The sequence below is a fragment of the Phasianus colchicus genome, chromosome 1, assembly GCF_987193195.1.
Source record: "Phasianus colchicus chromosome 1, bPhaCol1.hap1.1, whole genome shotgun sequence".
Taxonomy (NCBI): Eukaryota; Metazoa; Chordata; class Aves; order Galliformes; family Phasianidae; genus Phasianus; species Phasianus colchicus.
In genome coordinates this window covers 148,986,638-149,005,781 of record NC_143436.1, presented here as the reverse complement: position 1 = coordinate 149,005,781, position 19,144 = coordinate 148,986,638, and the positions used below count along the sequence as shown (strand labels likewise).

At 34.6% G+C, this 19,144-nt stretch overlaps 1 protein-coding gene across 7 annotated transcripts in view; it reads left to right on the top strand.

Annotated features, from left to right (window-relative positions):
• GPC5 (glypican 5) overlaps positions 1-19,144 on the top strand; it is a 286,321-nt gene that overhangs the window by 238,039 nt on the left and 29,138 nt on the right. For 6 of the 7 annotated variants that reach the window (XM_090130101.1, XM_090130062.1, XM_090130078.1 and 3 more), the window contains one exon: positions 6,658-7,031. The exons of the other annotated variant lie outside the window; for it this stretch is intronic. In XM_090130101.1, coding sequence (XP_089986227.1) covers positions 6,658-6,863 — 206 coding nt within the window. In that variant the 3' untranslated portion in view covers positions 6,864-7,031. Of the gene's footprint in view, positions 1-6,657; positions 7,032-19,144 lie in introns of those variants that run through there. 7 annotated transcript variants of the gene reach the window in all.

Sequence of the window (19,144 nt, the reverse complement as noted above, 5' to 3'; positions counted from 1 at the left end):
AGTATGTCATTGTTTTTCAGTGTGATAGGGGAACCATTGGTTAAATACTTTGACTTTGAATATTTCTTGAACCCATTTGTGCTACTGAATTCCTTTCAGGTTTTCCTAACTGTGTTTGAGATTCTATGTTTAATTTTAGTGATTCATTTTATTACAAGGAAGAGATGCTTGTGTAAATTTATATTTGCATAGTTGCCTGTTTCCATAAAGTATTTAAGTACTTCCAATCAATATACATATGTATATTAAACTGTTCTGAAGTTGGTTATGGTAGCCTACATCCTGAAAATTAGAGATTACAAATCATTTATGTGCTTTTCCAGTACTATAAATGAAAATAATTTTGTTATTGTTATTATTATTCTTTTTATTTATTTATTTTTTTAAATAAACAACTTCAAAATTGATGATTGTGTTACTTTGAGGGGCTTTTCATGAAATAAAGTGAATAAAAATGACAGGGACTTAAATCAATAGTACTTTAAAAATGACTGTAATAATATCTTCCACATTCTTTTGAAATGCTATTGTTGAACAATTTTTATTTTGAAATTTATTGCCTCGACAGGATCAATATTGCAACTATTAGTAAATTCAGTGAAATTGAAAGGCTCATATTATACTCCAAACTCTTAAAATGCAGTCTTTACACATATATATATATGTATATATTTATATATATATATTTAAATTCATTGACTTCTGATTCTCTACATCTCTAAGCAGATGTAGTGATTATTTTAATCACTTTCTGCCCTATGAATATTTTCACACATGATATCGCAATTACATAGATCAATAAAGGTAGAATTGATCCATAAGCAGCTTCTCCCTCCATTGAATTCTTCATGGGAAAGAAAATGCTATCAGAAATGTGAATTAATAACAATTATTTTACTTGTTATCCTGTTGGCCATAAATTTTTAAACTGTAGGAATGGTGAATTTAGAACCATGTTTCCTGTAAAGTTCTTGTAAGTCATGTGAGACTTTGCAAAATGAAAGAAGAATACAGCATCCTGCCTTTGTTCCATTTCTTGGTTAAGCCTGTATATGGCTTTTTTTTTTTTTTTTTTTTTTTTTTTTTCAGGATATTATTTGAAAAGTTCAAGACAAAAAATCAATCTTTTTCCTCTAAGTAATAAAAATATAATTCCTGGAAAAATATTTTTTTTGCAATTTCTGTACAAATATTACTCTTGTATTACAAAACTTTGGCAGTTTCTCTGCATACATACCCCTACAACCCATGCAGTATTTGCATAAAGCTGATTCTTGCTAATTGTTTCCCAGAGAAAGAATATACTTTGCTTGGATGTCATGATCTCAGCGTCTCAGAGCTCCCAAAACACTTCTTCATATCCATATAAAAATTATTCAAAATGACTTCTGGAGTCCTTGAAAAATTGAAAGGTGGTCCCAGGTGAACCTAATGAGGTTCAACACAGCGAAGTGCAAGGTTTTTGCACTTGGGCTGGAGGAATCCCAGGCATCCATACAGACTGGAATGAGCAGTCCTTGAGAGAAGCCCTGCAGAGAAGGGCCTGTGAGTCTTGATGGATGAAAAGCTTAACATGAGTCCGCAGTGTGCTCTTGCAGCTCGGAAAGAAAATGGTATCATGGGCTCCTGGCATCAGAAGAGGGATGGCCAGCAGGGACAGGGAGGTGATTGTCCCCCTCTATTCTGCTCTTGTGAGGCCCCATCTGGAGTACTGTGTCCAGGTCTGGAGCCCTCAGGAAAAGAAAGACAGAGAGCTGTTGGAGAGGGTACAGAGGAAGACCACGAAGATGGTCAGGGGACTGGAGCACCTTCCCTATGATGACAGGCTGAGGGAGCTGGGCTTGTTCAGCCTGGAGAAAAGAAGGCTGTGGGGTGCCCTCATTGCAGCCTTTCAGTACCTAAAGGGAGCCTATAAACAGAAGGGGAGTCAAGTCTTTTGAAAGGGTAGGTAATGGCAGGACAAAGGGAAGTGGTTTTAAGTTGAGGGAGGGAAGATTTGGGTTGGATGTCAGGTGGAAGTTCTTTACAGAGAGTGGTGAGATGCTGGAATGGGCTACCCAGAGAGGTTGTGGATGCCCCATTCCTGGAGGTGTTCAAGGCCAGATTGGATGGGGCCCTGGGCAACCTGGTCTAGTACTAAATGGGGAGGTTTGTGGCCCTGCATGTGGCAGAGGGGTTGGAGATTCATGATCCTTCAGGTCCCTTCCAACCCTGACCATTCTGTGATTCTGTGTGAACTGATACCCACTTCTTATATATATATGTATATATATATATATATATATTTATAAGAATAATTATGTTAATTTCTGAAGATAAAGAGAAAGCTCTTTGGCTACTTGCTCAGTTCAGTATTCAATGATCTGTTTCAATCATAGCTTTACCAAGCAATCTTAATAATGTTTTGCACCTTGCCAAGATACAGTGCTAGGAAAAAGGGTTCTTAAAAGGCAGTATGGAACATCTTCATATGGTGATTCTTATATATACTATATGAAAGGGATTGAAAAAGTGTTGCTTGTCTGAATCTGTCACAAATACCTCCATGTATTTCTTTATGTATTTTTTTCTTAGGTGATCATTTCTCTCTCTTAAGGTAGATTTCTGAATTTCTGTCTCTTTTCTGAACTGTTTTGCCTGGAATAGAAAATGATTCCCTTTCTGCTTGCTTACCATATAGTTTCCAGCAGACTTTCTTACATTGAGTTTGACTGTTTCATTTAATTTAAAGAAGACTTTAATTCTTCTGACATGGCCCTTTTCAGTCATTCTCAGTTGCAGTCAGCTCATTCATTCACCTCAGTGCAAACAGTCCATCAGATCTTTAACAACAGAACAATGACACAAAAAAAAATGGAAATCCATATTATAAAAAAGGTCTTAAATCAACTCCTTACTGATTAATTCCCCCTTTAGTCACAATTCCTAACTTATCCTGACTGAATCAATCAAAAAACTATTACTTGAATACTTGCAAGTGTTACTTTCAAAATCAATAAAAACTGAATTCATTTTTAAGATAAAATATAATACCAAAATAAAAGTCCTCGTTTACTTGGGCTAGACATTTATGAAAAACTGTTGCAGTTGGCAAAACCTGGTTGTAGGTCCAGTATATTTTTTAGTTTTTTATAATTTTGAACTTCGTACTTTTTTTTCCAGTTTCATTAACGTCTATTCCTGTATTACTATTAGTTTTGTGAGTGAATGTGCCTTTCTTTTTCTGTGCATGATTTTTCTTTGTGATCAATGATGTTACAGGAAATCTTTGCCCAATATGCCACTTTTTTCTTACACAGACATGAAATGCCACTGCAGTTAAAATGGCTCAAACTGAATACAGTTGGATAAAGACAGGACTCAAAAACCTTGTGAGCCAATGGTGCAGGGTGCCAGAAGAAGCCGACATGTCAGGAACAATAAAATGGGCCAAAAGAAATATATACAAATGCATGTAGTCTTGGAAACAAGCAGGAGGAATTAAAGCTCCATGTACAGATGCAGAATTGTGACATTACTGATGCTGAAATACGTGGTGGCAGAGCCTGCATAGCTTGAGTACTGTGATACATTAATACTGGCTCTTCAGGAAAGGCAAACAAGTGGGAGGAAGTTTGCTTTTTATGTGAAGGAGCAGCTTGAAGGAATGTAGCTCTTATATATAGCAGACCACAGGCTGATTGCAAATTTGCAGAAAAATGATGAATTCTGTAAATAAATGTGTATCACAGATGCTGGATCTTATGGGAGACTTTATACTCTATGCCAGCTTCTGGAAAAGTAATATAGAAAGATGTAAGCAAGCCTTCCAGAGGAATTCATAGAAACACAGAATCATAGGAGTTGGAAAGGGACCTCTGGAGGTCATCCAGTCCAACTGCCTTGCTAAAGCAGGTTTCCTAGACTAGGTTGCAAAGGAAAGAGTCCAGATGAGTTGTGAATATTACTAGTTCTCTGTCATTCTAGAATTGTGGAGCCTGGAGCTGGACACAGTTCTCCATATTGGCCTCACTAGGGTAGAATAGAGGGGGAGGATCACCTGCCTCAACCTGCTGACCATGTTCTTTTTAATGCAGGAATAACTTCTTGGTACAAGTGTCAAACAGACAAACTAAGAGATGACTCACATCTGGATCTGATATTCACTAACAACATATGCCTAGGCATATGGCAGACAATGGCAGTCATAACTGCAGTTACCATTAAATTATGGTGTTCCAATACAGAGGGGAGTAAGGAGGGGGAGTAGCAGAGTTCAGACCTTGGATTTTAATCAAGTAGACTTTGGTTTGTTCAGGAAACTGTTATGTGGTATCTCACAGAAGGGAGAAAGATTAGGAAAGGGCAAATATTTAAGAACAGGATCTTTCCACCACAGAGACAGTTAGTTGTGATACTGAGGAAAATACATAGACATATCAGGAGACTGGCCTGGCTAAACAGGGAACTCATGAGAGAGCTCCAGTACTGAAAGGCAGCATAGTATGGTAGAAACAGGGTTATCTACAAAAGAGAAATTGACCAATACAGGTCTGTGAGACTTTAGAGACTGCATCCAACAGTGTTGAGAGAGCTGGCTGACATCCTTGCAGTGCTATTCTCCATCATCTTTGGAAGGTAATAAAGATTCAGTCAGGTACCCAGTGACTGAAAGAAAAAAGGTCAAAAGGTCAACCCAAGGAACTACAGGCTCATCAGCTTCACTTTGTTACCTGGAAAAAAATATAGAGTAAGTTTTCCTTCAAGGAGCAGAATCAGAATCACAAAGAAATCATAGAATCACCAAGGTTGGAAAAGACCTCCAGAGCCGTCTAGTCCAACCATCCATCTACCACTTATATTTCCCCACTAAACCATGTCCCCTAGTACAACATATAAAGTTTATTAAACGCATCCAGAAACAGTGACTTAATAACCTCCCTGAGGAGCCCATTCAAGTGCCTGACCACTGAGTAAATCATGCCTTATCAACCTGATTGCCTTCTGTGATAAATTCACTGGATTTGCAGACAAAGGGAAAAGTGGATGCCATTTACCTCAGTGTTCTGAAGGCACTCAACACCAACTCCAGTAATACTTCCATATATAAGTTGGGGCACTGTGATCTAGACAAGTGGACAGTTAGATGTGGTTGGCTACCAGAGAAGGCTTCATAGCTGTTGAACTAATCTGAAATGAAACAAATATGTAAAAATACCCACTTCCCTAAAGTGGGTTGTTTCTCTAGAGAGTTTGACCTATAGTCTTTAATACCAATGTATTAGCTTATTTTAGTCAGTAGATTCTTTTAAGCAGAATTCTCAAGTGTATGGGCTTACCAAAGCTTCCAGAATCAGCTTTTGCAATTGCATGGACTTCGTAGCATCTGATTTTAAATTTCAATATGCAAAGGTAAGCAAAAACCATACAATAAAAGTATAGTTATTACTATTGCTTTTTTTCCTTAGACAGAAACTCTATTGTATTTATGTTACATTTACTCTGATGGAATCTTAGGACTTTTACAAGAAAATATCTACACAGAATTATTTTGCACTGGGGGAGAAGAAACAAGAGGAGAGCTTCCTTAAGGATGCACATATTCTCAAATCTCATAATCTCAAAGCATATCCACAAACTAGAACTGGCTTTAAAATTAGAGAACAATTCTGTAATTTGGAACTTTAGGTCATCACATTTTTTTTCTATTTTCTTGAACAGTATGGTATATGTTTTAAATGTATATTTGTGGCTGTAGATGTATATGAGTAGATAGATGTGTATACTCACATTCCCAACTAGCTCATCAAAAGTGTTTTTCCATATTTCAAATATCTGTGACTTATGTCTCTGTCACGCTAATGGAGTAAAGCACAGCAGAAGTTACACCACTATCAACATCATCTGTATCCTTTAGATCTTCTTCTGTTTGGTTTTTCTACTTTTAAGATTATCATTTTCAGTTTCATTTTTTATCTCCACTTGGAATTCCAAAGAAGTTGTTTTTATTTTTCAGAGCCAATATGTTATGTTCAAACACAGATGAATCCTAGGAGCACTAACAGCATTATATCTGAGCTGCTGTCTTATGCATCCAAATTACTTTATATAGCCTATGGGATATAGAAACCATGTAATCATGTAGGAGAGAAACAAAGTTGTAGCGTAGGAACAAGCATAGGTGATATTGATGACACAAGTGCACAGCAGTGTTGAAGGAGGAAGTGACAGAAATACACACCAGATGTTCCTTTGCTCTATAAGGGCACACATGAATCCAATGTTGCAGCAATTAGTCTGTCACCTAACTGCACTCCTGAACAAAAGTGATGAGCAAGAGTATGCTTCTACATCTTTGAAGCATTTTAAAAAAATGTTGTTCAGGTAAACAAAGCTGTCCAGCTGTTCTACTGAGTGAAAAGCATATCTGATTTCCAAACATCAGGCAGCTCAGACGATGGATTTTTTATGTTTTTTTAACGTAGTTCTGCTCAGGCAACTGAATATGTATACTGAGTCACTCATTTTCTGTATTAGTATGATAGATTTGCAAATTTATCAGTGCTATTACTGTTTCTATAATTTTTCATGTTAGAATTTAAATAGATGGAAGTGGAGGGAAAAAAAAAAAAGGAATTTTGTTTGCTTGTTTTTATTAATTTATTAATTTATTTTCAGAATGTGAAAAAGGAATAGTACTTTGCATCATTCCTGCATCCAGGGAGGAACAACCCCAGGCACCAGTATATGCAGGTGCCATGCAGCTGGAAAGCAGCTTTAGAGAAAAGGCCATTGGAGCCCTGCTGGACATCAAATTGAACACAAACCAACAGTATGTACTTGCTGCAGAGAAGGCTAATGGTATGTTGTACTGCAGTAAGTGAAGTATTGCCAGCAAGTCAAAGGAGTGGATCCTTCCCACAGTACTCCACCCAGTTCTGTGTTTTCATCTCAGCACAAGAGAGTTAAGGACATGCTGAAGAGGCTTTAATGAAGTGCCACAAAGGTGATTCAGAGACTAGGGTACCTCTCCTACGAGGAAAGACTGAGAAAGCATAATCCTGCCTAGAGGAATTGGAGATGACCTCCAAAGGTTTTTTCCTCTCAGTTATCTAAATTTTTCTCAATAATTAATTATCTTGTAATTTTTTGGCTGTGGTTATATGGAATGATGGTGGTAAGCATGCTTTATTAGAAGAGGCTCAGGTAATTATTTGCAGCAAGTGGGTGTAAGAGGGGATGTGATTTCAGAATATTTGTGAGATACCAGGAAAGAAGGGTTGCATGTAATACATGGACCCCTAAAGTGTATTTAAATTAATGAAAGTGTTGTTAACAACAGCAAAAAAATTCTTTTTCCATATAACCAAATAAAAAATACTTTAGGGGTGCACAGCCTTCATGAAGCAATTAAAAGAAGCAACTACAGAACCCTAATCAGAGTAAAATTTGGCCAGAATTTTAGAGGAACATATGTAGTAAGTTTATGGAATAAATATATCTTTTATTTCATGAAGAAAAATGTTGTTTTACCTTACGATACGCGTTTTCAAAGAAAGAAGTACTGAAGTTCTGAAGACTTACTTTTTATATGTGTCTGAACCAGTCTATGATTCTGTTAGCAGCTTTCAACTGTCAAACAAATTAGCAATTTCTTACCTTAGACAGCGGAGTTCCCTCCAGCATACTAAATCCAAGCTTCCTAGATTTAACTGAACACATCCAACATGTTTGCTTTGCATTATGTTGAATACAGAAAACCATAGTGGTCTGCTTTTATTGCAAGAGAGTGGAGAAGAGCAATTGTGAGTGTGTCTCCCTTTCAAAGAATCACTTGTAGGGTAAGTGAAATAAATTCTTGCAATTAAAGCTCTGGCATAAAGCAAACTCCTCCAGAACCTGAATTTCAATTTCAGCAGTGTTGTTCTTCTACCACAGCAGAACTTGGTCACGGTTGCTCTTGCTGCAGATGTTCAGAAACTTATTTATTGTTCCAGATTTTCAACTGTTTATCTTAAACTGGCATTGCTCCATGAAGAGTTTGTGAAAATATCTACAAGTTGCTGTGCAGAAGTTTTTATCATTGGAAATAAACTGGAGGCTTCTACTTCTCCATTGATTCCAAGGGTCATTGAGCAACAGTGAGCTACTGTCTTTGACTGTGTAGTAGAAGCATCCATGTTCACATCTGCATACATATTCGAGGCAGCAGAAACATAGGCAGCACAGTATATAGAAATATAATATAAACAATATAAGAAATAATAAACAATATAAAGAAATCTTTATATTTTTATATCTTTATATTTTTAAGTAGAAAGTGAAGAAATCAGTGGAGTTATTCATCCCTAATCAGGAAAACTACATTTTAAACTCAAATTAAAAATCCTGTCAGGCTTCTTAAAATACTTCCTAAAATACTTGGTCACTTTTTATTTATTTAAAAAAATAACTTTTGGCCAAAAGATGGCTTTGGTCGCTCTTGTGAAGAAGGTCTGAGTACAAAATTATGGAATATGAAACAACTAGATGTATTTCTAGGTAGTCAGTGAATTGGCTGAAGCTTTAAAAAAAACACATAAACATGCAAAAAAAAAACCAACAACACGTTTACTTTGTGCGTAAGGGGTTTTAGTCAAAGTAAATTAATCAGATTTTTAATTCACTTGGGTTCAAATTCATTTAGGCTTGTCATATTGAACAAAAAAACACCATCAACCATAAAGAAGCAGTCAGGCATAATATCAAACAGCTGAACTTGTCAAAATAATCAGCATGTAGTTATGAAGTTGCATTCTGTACAGCACTGCATTACAGTTATTTCTATTGTGTTTGATTCTTGCATGCTCTAGACAAATTGATGTGAGCTATCTTGCTTTGGTTTTTTTATTGTCGTTTTTGTTTTTGTTTTTGTTTTTGCTTTCCCTCAAGCTGTAAAATCATTATGAAATGCAACCTCTAGTAAGATTTTGACCACCAAGTTAGAGTGTTGCTAATTGTTTGAAATTTGTCCTGCTTGAATAGTTGTCCTTTATCCCCAAAGACATATTGATGGAAGGATGCCCTTTTGTTATTTATTAACAGCTATGGTCAGTAGATTAGATATTTACAGTGAGATTTTGAGCTTTGCAATAGCTTGTCATAAGGCAATATTCTTCCTCTGAATTTTCCAGCCAACAGAAAGTACATACCTTATTTGTGCATGTGCAGTCAAAACAAGCTACATAAAGATAATTAAATTCTAGGTCATTTATAACAGTTCTTAGCATTTGAGTTTTCTTTTAGTACTATACTTGGAATTTCATAAGAAGACAACTATTATTAGCAAGTTACTTCATGAATGGTGAACAGCTTCACTACAGTTCCAGATCATGTATTTTCTTGTCAATACCGTTTGCAGCATGTTGTGCTCTGCCTCTTAAGAAGAAAGGAGGACAGCTTATGTAATATTAATAAGCAACTCATTTATAGATAGAAAGTTGGTAATCTTTGAATATTAATTGGAATCATTCTAAAGGAACAGTTAGGAAACAGACACAGAAAGAAGACTCCTTCCTGTGAGTGTTGAATAGTGCATTATTTTTAGACTATAAATTATTTACATGGGCTTGCTGCTTAGAGCCAGGGATCTTTTATCTTTCAGTCCTTGCTTTAAACCCAATCAAGAAAATGACATCTAACTTTACATTTCCCCTAGAGTCTGACAGTCATGAAAGCACAGCCATTTTCAGGCAGATGTTTGCAGTTGATAAGATGCATTAAGGCATGGACTATTAGCTGAACTGTTGTGTAAGTTGTCAAAGATTTTGGTTGTTTAACAAATTGTTATATATGCAGAAAACAAAAGACACAGAAGTCTGTGGAATGCTGCAGTAGTTCTTATTGACAGACTTTGAGATATGCAAGAAGTGCTACATAGGGAAGAATGTGAGAAGAATGACAGTGAGGCATGCTCCAAAATAAGCTTGAAACTGAATGGGTTAGATCATTTATTAAAGTAATATATCCGCTTACTACAACTCTCAAATATGCTGAACCAGATTTTTTCCACCTGGTCTCATTTGTTGCTGTCATTTTTAAATGAATTAAAGTGTGACTTAAGTTTTGCAGAGAAACCTGTCCTTAAATTATCATGTGATGTTTATATGTGTATGTTGCATGCAGCTCACAACTACCCAGAAAGAGCATCACAACTCAGAAAAAGAAAAAAGAAAAAAGAAAAAAGAAAAAAGAAAAAAGAAAAAAAAAAAAAACTAATCTAAAGACTATTAAAAAAGAAAAGCTGAATAGAAATAAGGAACTGAAAAGAGAAGAAAAGGGGAGCAGAGGATTTAGAAAAGAGTAAAAGATAAATAAAAGCAAAAAAGACTCACTGGAAATTAGATAAAAATTTTGGCAAGACAATAGAAGTTTTAAAGGAAAATAGAGAAATATTAGTAAATGTTTAATGGGATACTCAGACACACACACAAACACACATACACATACACGAACACACACAAGAAAAAGAAAAAGAAGGGAAGACAACATTTACCCCAAATGAAACAAAGAATGGGATGAGACTGAAAAAAAGAAACTGTACAAGAGAGATAGATAAAAAGAGAAATGAATAATTAATACTTGTGTGTATGTACGTAACTACAGAGATGAGATGTTTCCTAGTAAGATGCAGACTTTGCTTATATACATACCATATCATGCTCTCAGATATGATTGTATATAGTTTAAATTTTTAATATTCTCATGCTATCTGATAAAGCTAAAAGATAACTTGTTCTGCCAAATGTTTTGCCAAAAAAAGTTATTTGCCCAACCTAGCATTATTAGTGAAAGTATTAAAAAGCAACTCTTCAAGTATAGTTCCATGTTGGTATGTGTATATAAATACATATTTTCAGTAAGAACATACCTTTGTATAGAATGGGACTAGTGTAGAACTTTTTTAAAAAATTGCAAAATTGGGCAGGGGAATAAATGGGAATTCATTCTTTGTAATTGTAGATAGGGGAATTAATTAATGTAGTCATGGAAAACTCAGCAATATAAATCAATGTTTCCAGTTTATTCATCTGGTCTTTAGATTGGTACCTGTGACTGGTAAGTAATTATGTTAGATTTGTATACACTCTTCTCTTTTAATACTGTATAGTTTTTCTTCCTTTTGTTTTTGATATTGGAATTCATTTCAGTAGATATAGGATAGATGTATAATGGTAATTTAACATCCATTAATGCTGACAACATTCATTAAAAACATTTGGAATGTTACTGCTACTTTCAGTAGGAGAAGAATGGGATCCCTTATACTATTGCTTTAAAAACTTTTACTATTTGTTTACTATTTGTTTAATAGGAAAAAAAAAGTTTTAAAAATGGTATGTACTAAGCAGGTCGTTTTATTGTAAGTTAGATGCAAAAGAAACTAATTATACTGAAATAAAAGGTTCTGAACTATAGCATAAATGTAAGGAGAAGTACACGAACAGATGTTGGGAGGGTTTCAAGTCAGTATTAAGTCTTTTTTTTCTTTCCTGTCTTTTCAAACCTGCACTATTCCTATCGATGCAGAGATGCAAGTTTCATTCAAACCTATGTGTCCTTCCTGCCTACATTACCATTTTTTTCTATGTGCTCTGCTAAAACTTATTTGGATTGCCTTTATTTGTCTGCCTGCCTCAGTATCTTACCTGAGAGAATTCTTTCTCAGTTAAAAATTATATTCATACTTTATACCCTTTATGTTGCTAGAGTCCATAAAATTTACCTTCTAAAGATGTCTGCTGTATTTGCTGATTTTCACTTACCTTTTTGCATTTCTCCAGTGTATACCATTTCATTGTTTCAAAGGCTTTCATTGATGTCAAAGGCAAAAATCATCTTAACCTGAATCAGAAGTTCTCCCTTCTCAGTAAGTGTATTAATGAGTGGTGAAGTGACTATCAGAACTTAAGTTACCTATATATTTATAAAGTTTTTATTGTAATTTTCTGGCTGAAAGTAATTTAATAACTCAAATAACTTTCAAACAAATGGTCACACTAGATATCTAATTTCTAGAGCAAGTTCACTCAAGAATTTTCTGCCTAAAACTTCATTCTTCTGAAAAATTTGAAGAGAAAATGAAATTGCAGCAGCATCAGATGCAGGATAATATAGTTGTGAATCCAGTTTACAGAAATTTCCTTGCAGTAGCCTGCGTGGCTATGTCATTTCATTTGTATTAAAGCATTGAAATCTTTACAAATTTTATCATACTTTCTTATAGTCTTTGAGATCAGTGACTGAGCAATTCACTGTGTAACTGACAAGGGCAGTACACTAGAGGATATATATCAAAAATTAATTTTCACTGCAAGCAAATGAGATAACAGTCAGCCTTGTCCAAAAATTACACTGCCTTAATAATATAAACAATTCATTGTAAAACATAAAAGAACTGATAGTCAAACAGCTAAATGTTAGTGAAGAAATAAGCTCTATGAAACATCTCTGAACAACCAAAGAGATTTTTAATGAGTATTTCAGTAACAGAAAATCAACACCAAAAGGATGAAATGTGCCTGAGTGTTCATTGTAGAATAATCATATCTAGAGAAAATTGTGGGGATTCCTTATAGCTTTTCTCATTCTCTATTTTAAATAAAACAAAGTTGTTTAGCTATGCTAGAACATGGCTATTTACAAGACTATTTACATTCACTCAAATTTTTTACTACTCTAGCAAAGAGCATACTGGAGAAAAAAGCCACACGTGCTGCTAAATAGTAGGAAAAGTATAAGTACAGATACAAAAACAAACAACAACAAAAAGAAAAACAAAAAAACTTGCTTTGTATAACATCTCCAGCATCATCACTTAAACCATCTTAGAAATGAATGTGACTCCATGACTGCTAGAACTAATATAGGTAAGATTTATTCTCAGTGGGGGTCTTTTGAAAGATAATTCTGGAAAAATAAAATTTTCCCCTCATTTGATGGGTCTGGAATGCCTTCAGAGGAGCTAGTTGACTGAAAAAATAGCAGCCTTTCCCTCAAAGTGAGCGTAGTGTTACCGTCTGAATAAAGGCTGGCACAGATGGAAGAAAATTTTCTTTTGCCACTTTTTGGGGAGTTCTTTATTTCCAAGAAAAGAATGAATGGATTGAAGAAAATGAGAGAAAAGGCAAAGTAACAAAGTAATAAAGGCAAAATAACAAAGAGAATGTTAATGAAGAAAAATTTGTCTGAAAAGGATTTAACACTGCATAGAGAAACTGTTTTCTTTGAGTCCTATTGTGTCCAGAATATGAATTTGAATTCCTCAGCAACCAGAACTCTTCAATTAACAGGAAGTTAAAAATGTTAAGCTTTTGTTGAACTTTGGGGGAGGTTACTCCAGTCAAATAAATCAAAGCTCTTTTGGAATTGTTTTAGTAGATTACTTACCACCAGAGACAAAATGTTTGTCGAGGCAGCAATTATAAAATTCTGAACACTTAAGAACACTACAGCTGCATCAATTTCAATCAGGAAAATCTGTAGCAGGAGTCACAGAAGGGAAAATTCACTGGGAGAAGGAATCTTAGAGTCAAAGACCAACATGGAAAGCAGTTATTAGGATGAGAAATTGAATAAGTTGAATAGTATGGTAACAAATAACCACGAATTCTAAAGATACAGTTCTGAACCCAATGTAGAAGAAAGGGATTCTGAAAATAGATACATTGTTCCAGATTCTGATAAAGAAAAGAATGCATTTAATTCACAAAATAAAGAAATTAGGCAATTATCCAACTATTAAGATAAGCAGTTCACTGAATTGAAACAGCAATTCAGCTTGTACTGTAAAAAGAATCACACAAGAAACAGGATCATAGTTATGCTCAGTTAGCAGAGCTTAATGACAGTTCCTTTTGCACTGTGAGGAGGAAAAAAAAAAAAAAAAAAAAAAGAAGGAAAGCCAAAGAAACAAACTTCACAGTTTCAGAAGTTTCAGAGCTCTTGTTTTGATCCAGATGGTTAAGGATCAATAAAGGAAATGTTGCTTTTGAATATGTAAAGTATTGCAATTGCAGGTATTAGTTCAAGTATAAACTGGATGGTGATACTGCAAAAAGAAGGGATCAAGGCATCACAGACTTTATCACTTGTTCAACATAAACAACAATTGGACATATCTCAGTTTTTTCCAAGAACTATACATTTTAAAATATCTATAAGAAATCTAGGTAGCCAAACAGCAGTAGACAGAAGAAAAACTGTCTTTTTATTTTTATTAAGGATTTGAATAAAAAAGTGGTTGGCAAAAAGCAAGTACATTCTAATCAAAGAAGAAGGTCATTTTTCATAAATCATTTAGACTGTATAGAAATAACAGTGGAATTCACTCCTAGATTCAGAAATCTACACTGTAAGTTTTTATACATACACATAGATACTCAGGGAAATAGTTTTCTCAGCTACAGTGGGAAGGATTCAGTTGAAACCGGTTGAGTGAAGGTGAGAATGTTCCATACTTAGTTATCTTAAGGCATCTAAAAACTTAGGTATTATTTCATTCCATTGTAACTTCCAGTGTAACAGTGCACAGTGCAAAGGCTACCAATCAATCAATCACTCAATCAGTGATAAAATACATTATTATAGTTTGCCTTCCTTTCTCAGGAAGTCAGATAAACATGACATCCATGCTTAGTTTCCTTTTCCTCTGAAATATACCCTTAATTCTATAATCTGGATAATGCTGAACATTGAAACATAATCAAAACACACACTCGTCTTCTAAAATTCAAAAAAAAAAAAAAAAAAAAAAAAAAAGGTATATTGCTCACTTCATCCATATCAGTAGAAACACATCTTTAAATAATTAATAATTATTTTCTATATTCTTTGCAGACTCTGCTTCTACTTTTATATGATCAAATACTGCATCTGAAAAAGCAATTATATAAAACTCTGATAATGCAATTTGTAATCGAATTCAGTCTTTTTATAGAAAAAAAAAAAAAGGGTACACTTGGATCCAAAGTCAAAATACTCCTATTATTTATTCTAATTCCATTTTGCAGCTGAAAGTGAAGCAAAGGACTGGTGATTAAAAGTCTCAAATAGACTAACAAAATTAAAATTCAGTATTTTTTTCTTTGTCATAACAAAGTGAATCACAAACTGCATTAATATTAGAAAAAAAAATAACAAAAAAAATCTGAAATTTAATTTTAATAACCTAAAGTGCTTATTATACTGACTCTTATCTTAGATTTTGAATATCCAATAATGACATTTTAATTTATTTTTTTAATGGGTGTTTAGGGAAACAACCTAAACCCTTTTAGCTATTTTAAAATAAATACTCAAATGACACTTAAGTCTTACATTTTTGAAATCATAATGTTTACAATTGAATGTTACCTTCGTAAAATTCTCCAAGTGGAAATTTGTTGTCATGTTAATTTATACCTGTCAGTATGAATAATGTTGTTCTCAATCTACCAAGCTTCCTATCTGTAAAAGCTTAACAGCTGTCTCATATATTGTATACAATATAATTCCAAAATGTAAATAGCTGAAAAAACAGTACTGCTGTACGCTTTAAAACACACTGCACATAATTAGAGTAAAACCAGTAGCAAAAATTATTTACTTATCAGAACATTTACTTATCCAGAAAAAAAGTTTTTGTACTGACTTTAAGTCAGTCTTGTCTATGGTTATGACTACGTAATTGCCTGGAATAAATATTTCTGCATCACAAGTATGTTATTTATGTGTTTAGAGAACATTCCAAGTTTGAATACCATCACTGACCTTGCTTTCTAAGGTTATTTCCAAGTAATTGTATTAGTGTGTCAGTTTCATACATTAACAGAATCTGCTAAGATTGTAACCTGAAAACAACTCATTACTCTTGTTCCCCGATCTCTGATGTGATGGTAGTACTTGATATGAAAGAGCAGCGTGATGCCCTGAATATTCTGATCTGCATGATGTAGAGGGGATGGAGTAAGCGTGAGGTAGGCTGGAAAGAAGTATGCATTGTGAAATTCACCTCCTTTGCAATTTATACTCTAAGACAGTGAAGCTGCTCATAGACAGGCTTGTAAAACAATTTAGTATACTCATACCTGAGAGACCTACATGTGGCTGGCAGATATAACATGGGACATACAAGTGTCATATAGATGCAACAGCTATAGGCCAGGCAGCATAATCTTTGCCATCTCAGATGACAGTAAACCATTGTCTGCAGTCATTGAGCTATTTGTCAGTGCAAAAATAGTGTCTAAGAAACCAGTTGATTGAATGTCTGTGTCCAGTTTTACAGTGACAAAAAAATAGCTTTGTAAATGCCTTTTATTGTATTGACTGGTTCTTCACTGACAATAGTGATAGTTTAGACTCCTGGATTAGAGATAAATCCATGCTTGTACGCTAGATCTGAATATTGTATACATTCATTACCTCATGTGGATAATAGAATAATATTGGTCTACACAGGCCTCCCAAGTTAGTTTTCACAAGCATGACTTCTTTTTTAAATAGAGTTTAAAAAATTTTCATTGACATCCAAAATCTTGCAGATTAAGATGAGTATAGGTTGCAGATTAGGTTGATTGGAAAAATTTTAATTCTTGACTTGAGTATGTGAGCAATTTTATGGTAAGGAACTTGGAGACACAGATAAATAGTTCTTTTCATGTCCTTCTACCTCTTACTTCACCTAGAAAACAAACAGAATCATTGTGTAATAGTTTACAGCTAGAATTTTTTGTTTGTTTACTTTTAAAATGGAATAGTGTCCTAAACAATAATTTATCCAGTCACTGCACCCAAACAGAACCAAAGCAGAAGATTCATCTGAAGGTGAGTTATTAAACCCCTAGCCTTAAAAAAAAGACAAAGAACAAAACCTACCAAAAAGGAAACAACACAAAACAACCGTCTCTTTATTTATTAATGTTACAAGCAATCTGTGAATGATAATGAAATGCAGGAGAGGAGACCACACCAATAAAGAGTGAAAAAGAACACAGAAAAAAAAAAAAAAAAGTTCAGAAAAGTATGTTATTTAACTAATTGAAACTGTTACTTAAAGCAAGCAAGAATTATTTGAGAATTCTCTTACTGTTTTATAATTATATTGGGAATGAAAGCCTAGAAATTAAGCTTTAGTCTGGAATATATGAAAAATGTAATATGTAAATAAGTAACTAGACATATTTGAGGGGAAAAATGATTACTGGTACAGAAATAGATAGAGGCTGGGAGACAAGTGGATGGACAACTGCTCAGCAGAATGGGATATGAGTCAGTAATTTGTTCAAGAGGGCAAATTGTGTTTTGGAATGCATTAAATACAGCATCATGTGTGAGTCAAAAGAGGTGATTCTCTTATTATATTTAGCATCAGTGCAGCTTCACCTTAAAAACTATGTGCAGTTCTATTTTCAGACAAGGGCAGCAAATCTGGGAAGAGGGCTGGAAGGTCTGTCCTCCTGGACAGTTACCTTCCAATACCTGTGTGGCCATTGTCACCAGCTGTCTGTTTTTCCTTCCTACCTTGCTTTGTGTGTCTCTGGATCTTGCCTTTGCAGACTTTCTGCAATCATAGAATGGCCTGGGTTGAAAAGCACCACAATGATCGTCTAGTTTCAACTCCCCTGCTATATGCAGGGTCGCCAAACACTAGACCAGGCTGCCCAGAGCCACATCCAGCCTGGCCTGGAATGCCTCCAGGGATGGAACATTCACGACCTGCTTGGGCAACCTGTTCCAGTGTGTCACCACCCTCTGAGTAAAAAACTTACTCCTAATATTTAATCTAAACCTCCTCTGTCTCAGTTTCTCCTTTGTCCTATCATTATCCACCCTTGTAAACAGCTGTTCCCCATCCTGCTTATATGCTCCCTTCAAGTATTGGAAGGAAATGGAGATTGGAAGGCAGTGACCCTGTCAATCTTCTTTTCAGTTGCCTTTATGATATTAAACTGCTCTTTTCTTCACCTCCTTCATTTGGCACCTCAACGTCTCAAATGGAGTGCAGCTCTCATCTGACATGCCAGCACTGCCCCCTGCTCCACTGTGAGGCCTTTCTACCATCCTAACCTATGGCAGCAGCCACCTCTCTCTGGAAATCCAGTTTTGCTAAGATCCACACCACACCCAGGGCAGTAGTATATGCTAAATCTGCCCATACTTCCAAGCGTGCTAGGAACAAACAGTTTGGTAAAAACTTGATTATCTACATGTTTTTTCAAGAGACCTCTAAGCAGTTGTTTAAAGTAAGGCTTCATTTTTTTTAAAAAAAAAAGCAATATTGACCCTACATAGATTTTACTTTTTTAGCTATTTACCAATTTTGTTGTATTTTGTAGTTTCTGTAAGCTGAAGAAAAATCAGATTTACAGGTTTCAAGATATTGTGGGTTTTTTTTTTTTTTTTTTTTTTCTTTTTTGATTTTTAAAACAGTGGCATCACAGTTGCTATTCCCTGTCCCCAAGTACTAAAGCTATTTTAGGTAGTAGGAAACATGTGACCGTTGTTAGTTCAATCATATAATCTTTTAAATATTTTAGATCTCTTAAGTAAATACCTTCTGGTGTTTATTAATATGCCCTAAAAGTACTTTTTTTTTCTAAAATCAGTTTTGATATCTAGCTAAGCTAGATCAATATATCAATAGATCAATATATCCTAGTATCTTTAACACATCTTCCCATATAAAGTAAATAGAAAAAAGTAGTTTCAGCTATGTAATTGCATTGACATTTCCAAAACTCTTAGAAACTATCCTGGTCTTTAACATACTTGCACAATTTAATTAAAGTAATTTAATGGTTAGGTCATGAGGTATTTCAACTCCAGTATATTCTCCAGGACTTTATAGAGATCACCATTTACTATTTTATAAAGACTTGCAATTCAGTTATGGACTGCTTCAATATATGCAGAGAAAATGTATGCATTTCAGTAAAAGGGGTATTTCAACCCTGAGGTTTTTTCTTTATTTTTTAAGGTGTCTGACATAACTACAACTTATGATTATCTACTGAATTTTTACAGCAACATTCTTTAGTAAAATGATGCTTTTAAATATATCAGCACTAACAATATGCATTAAATGAGCACAGCGTACTCACCTCGAGTGAGCGAAAGAGTAATGAATAACCTCATAAAGAAACTG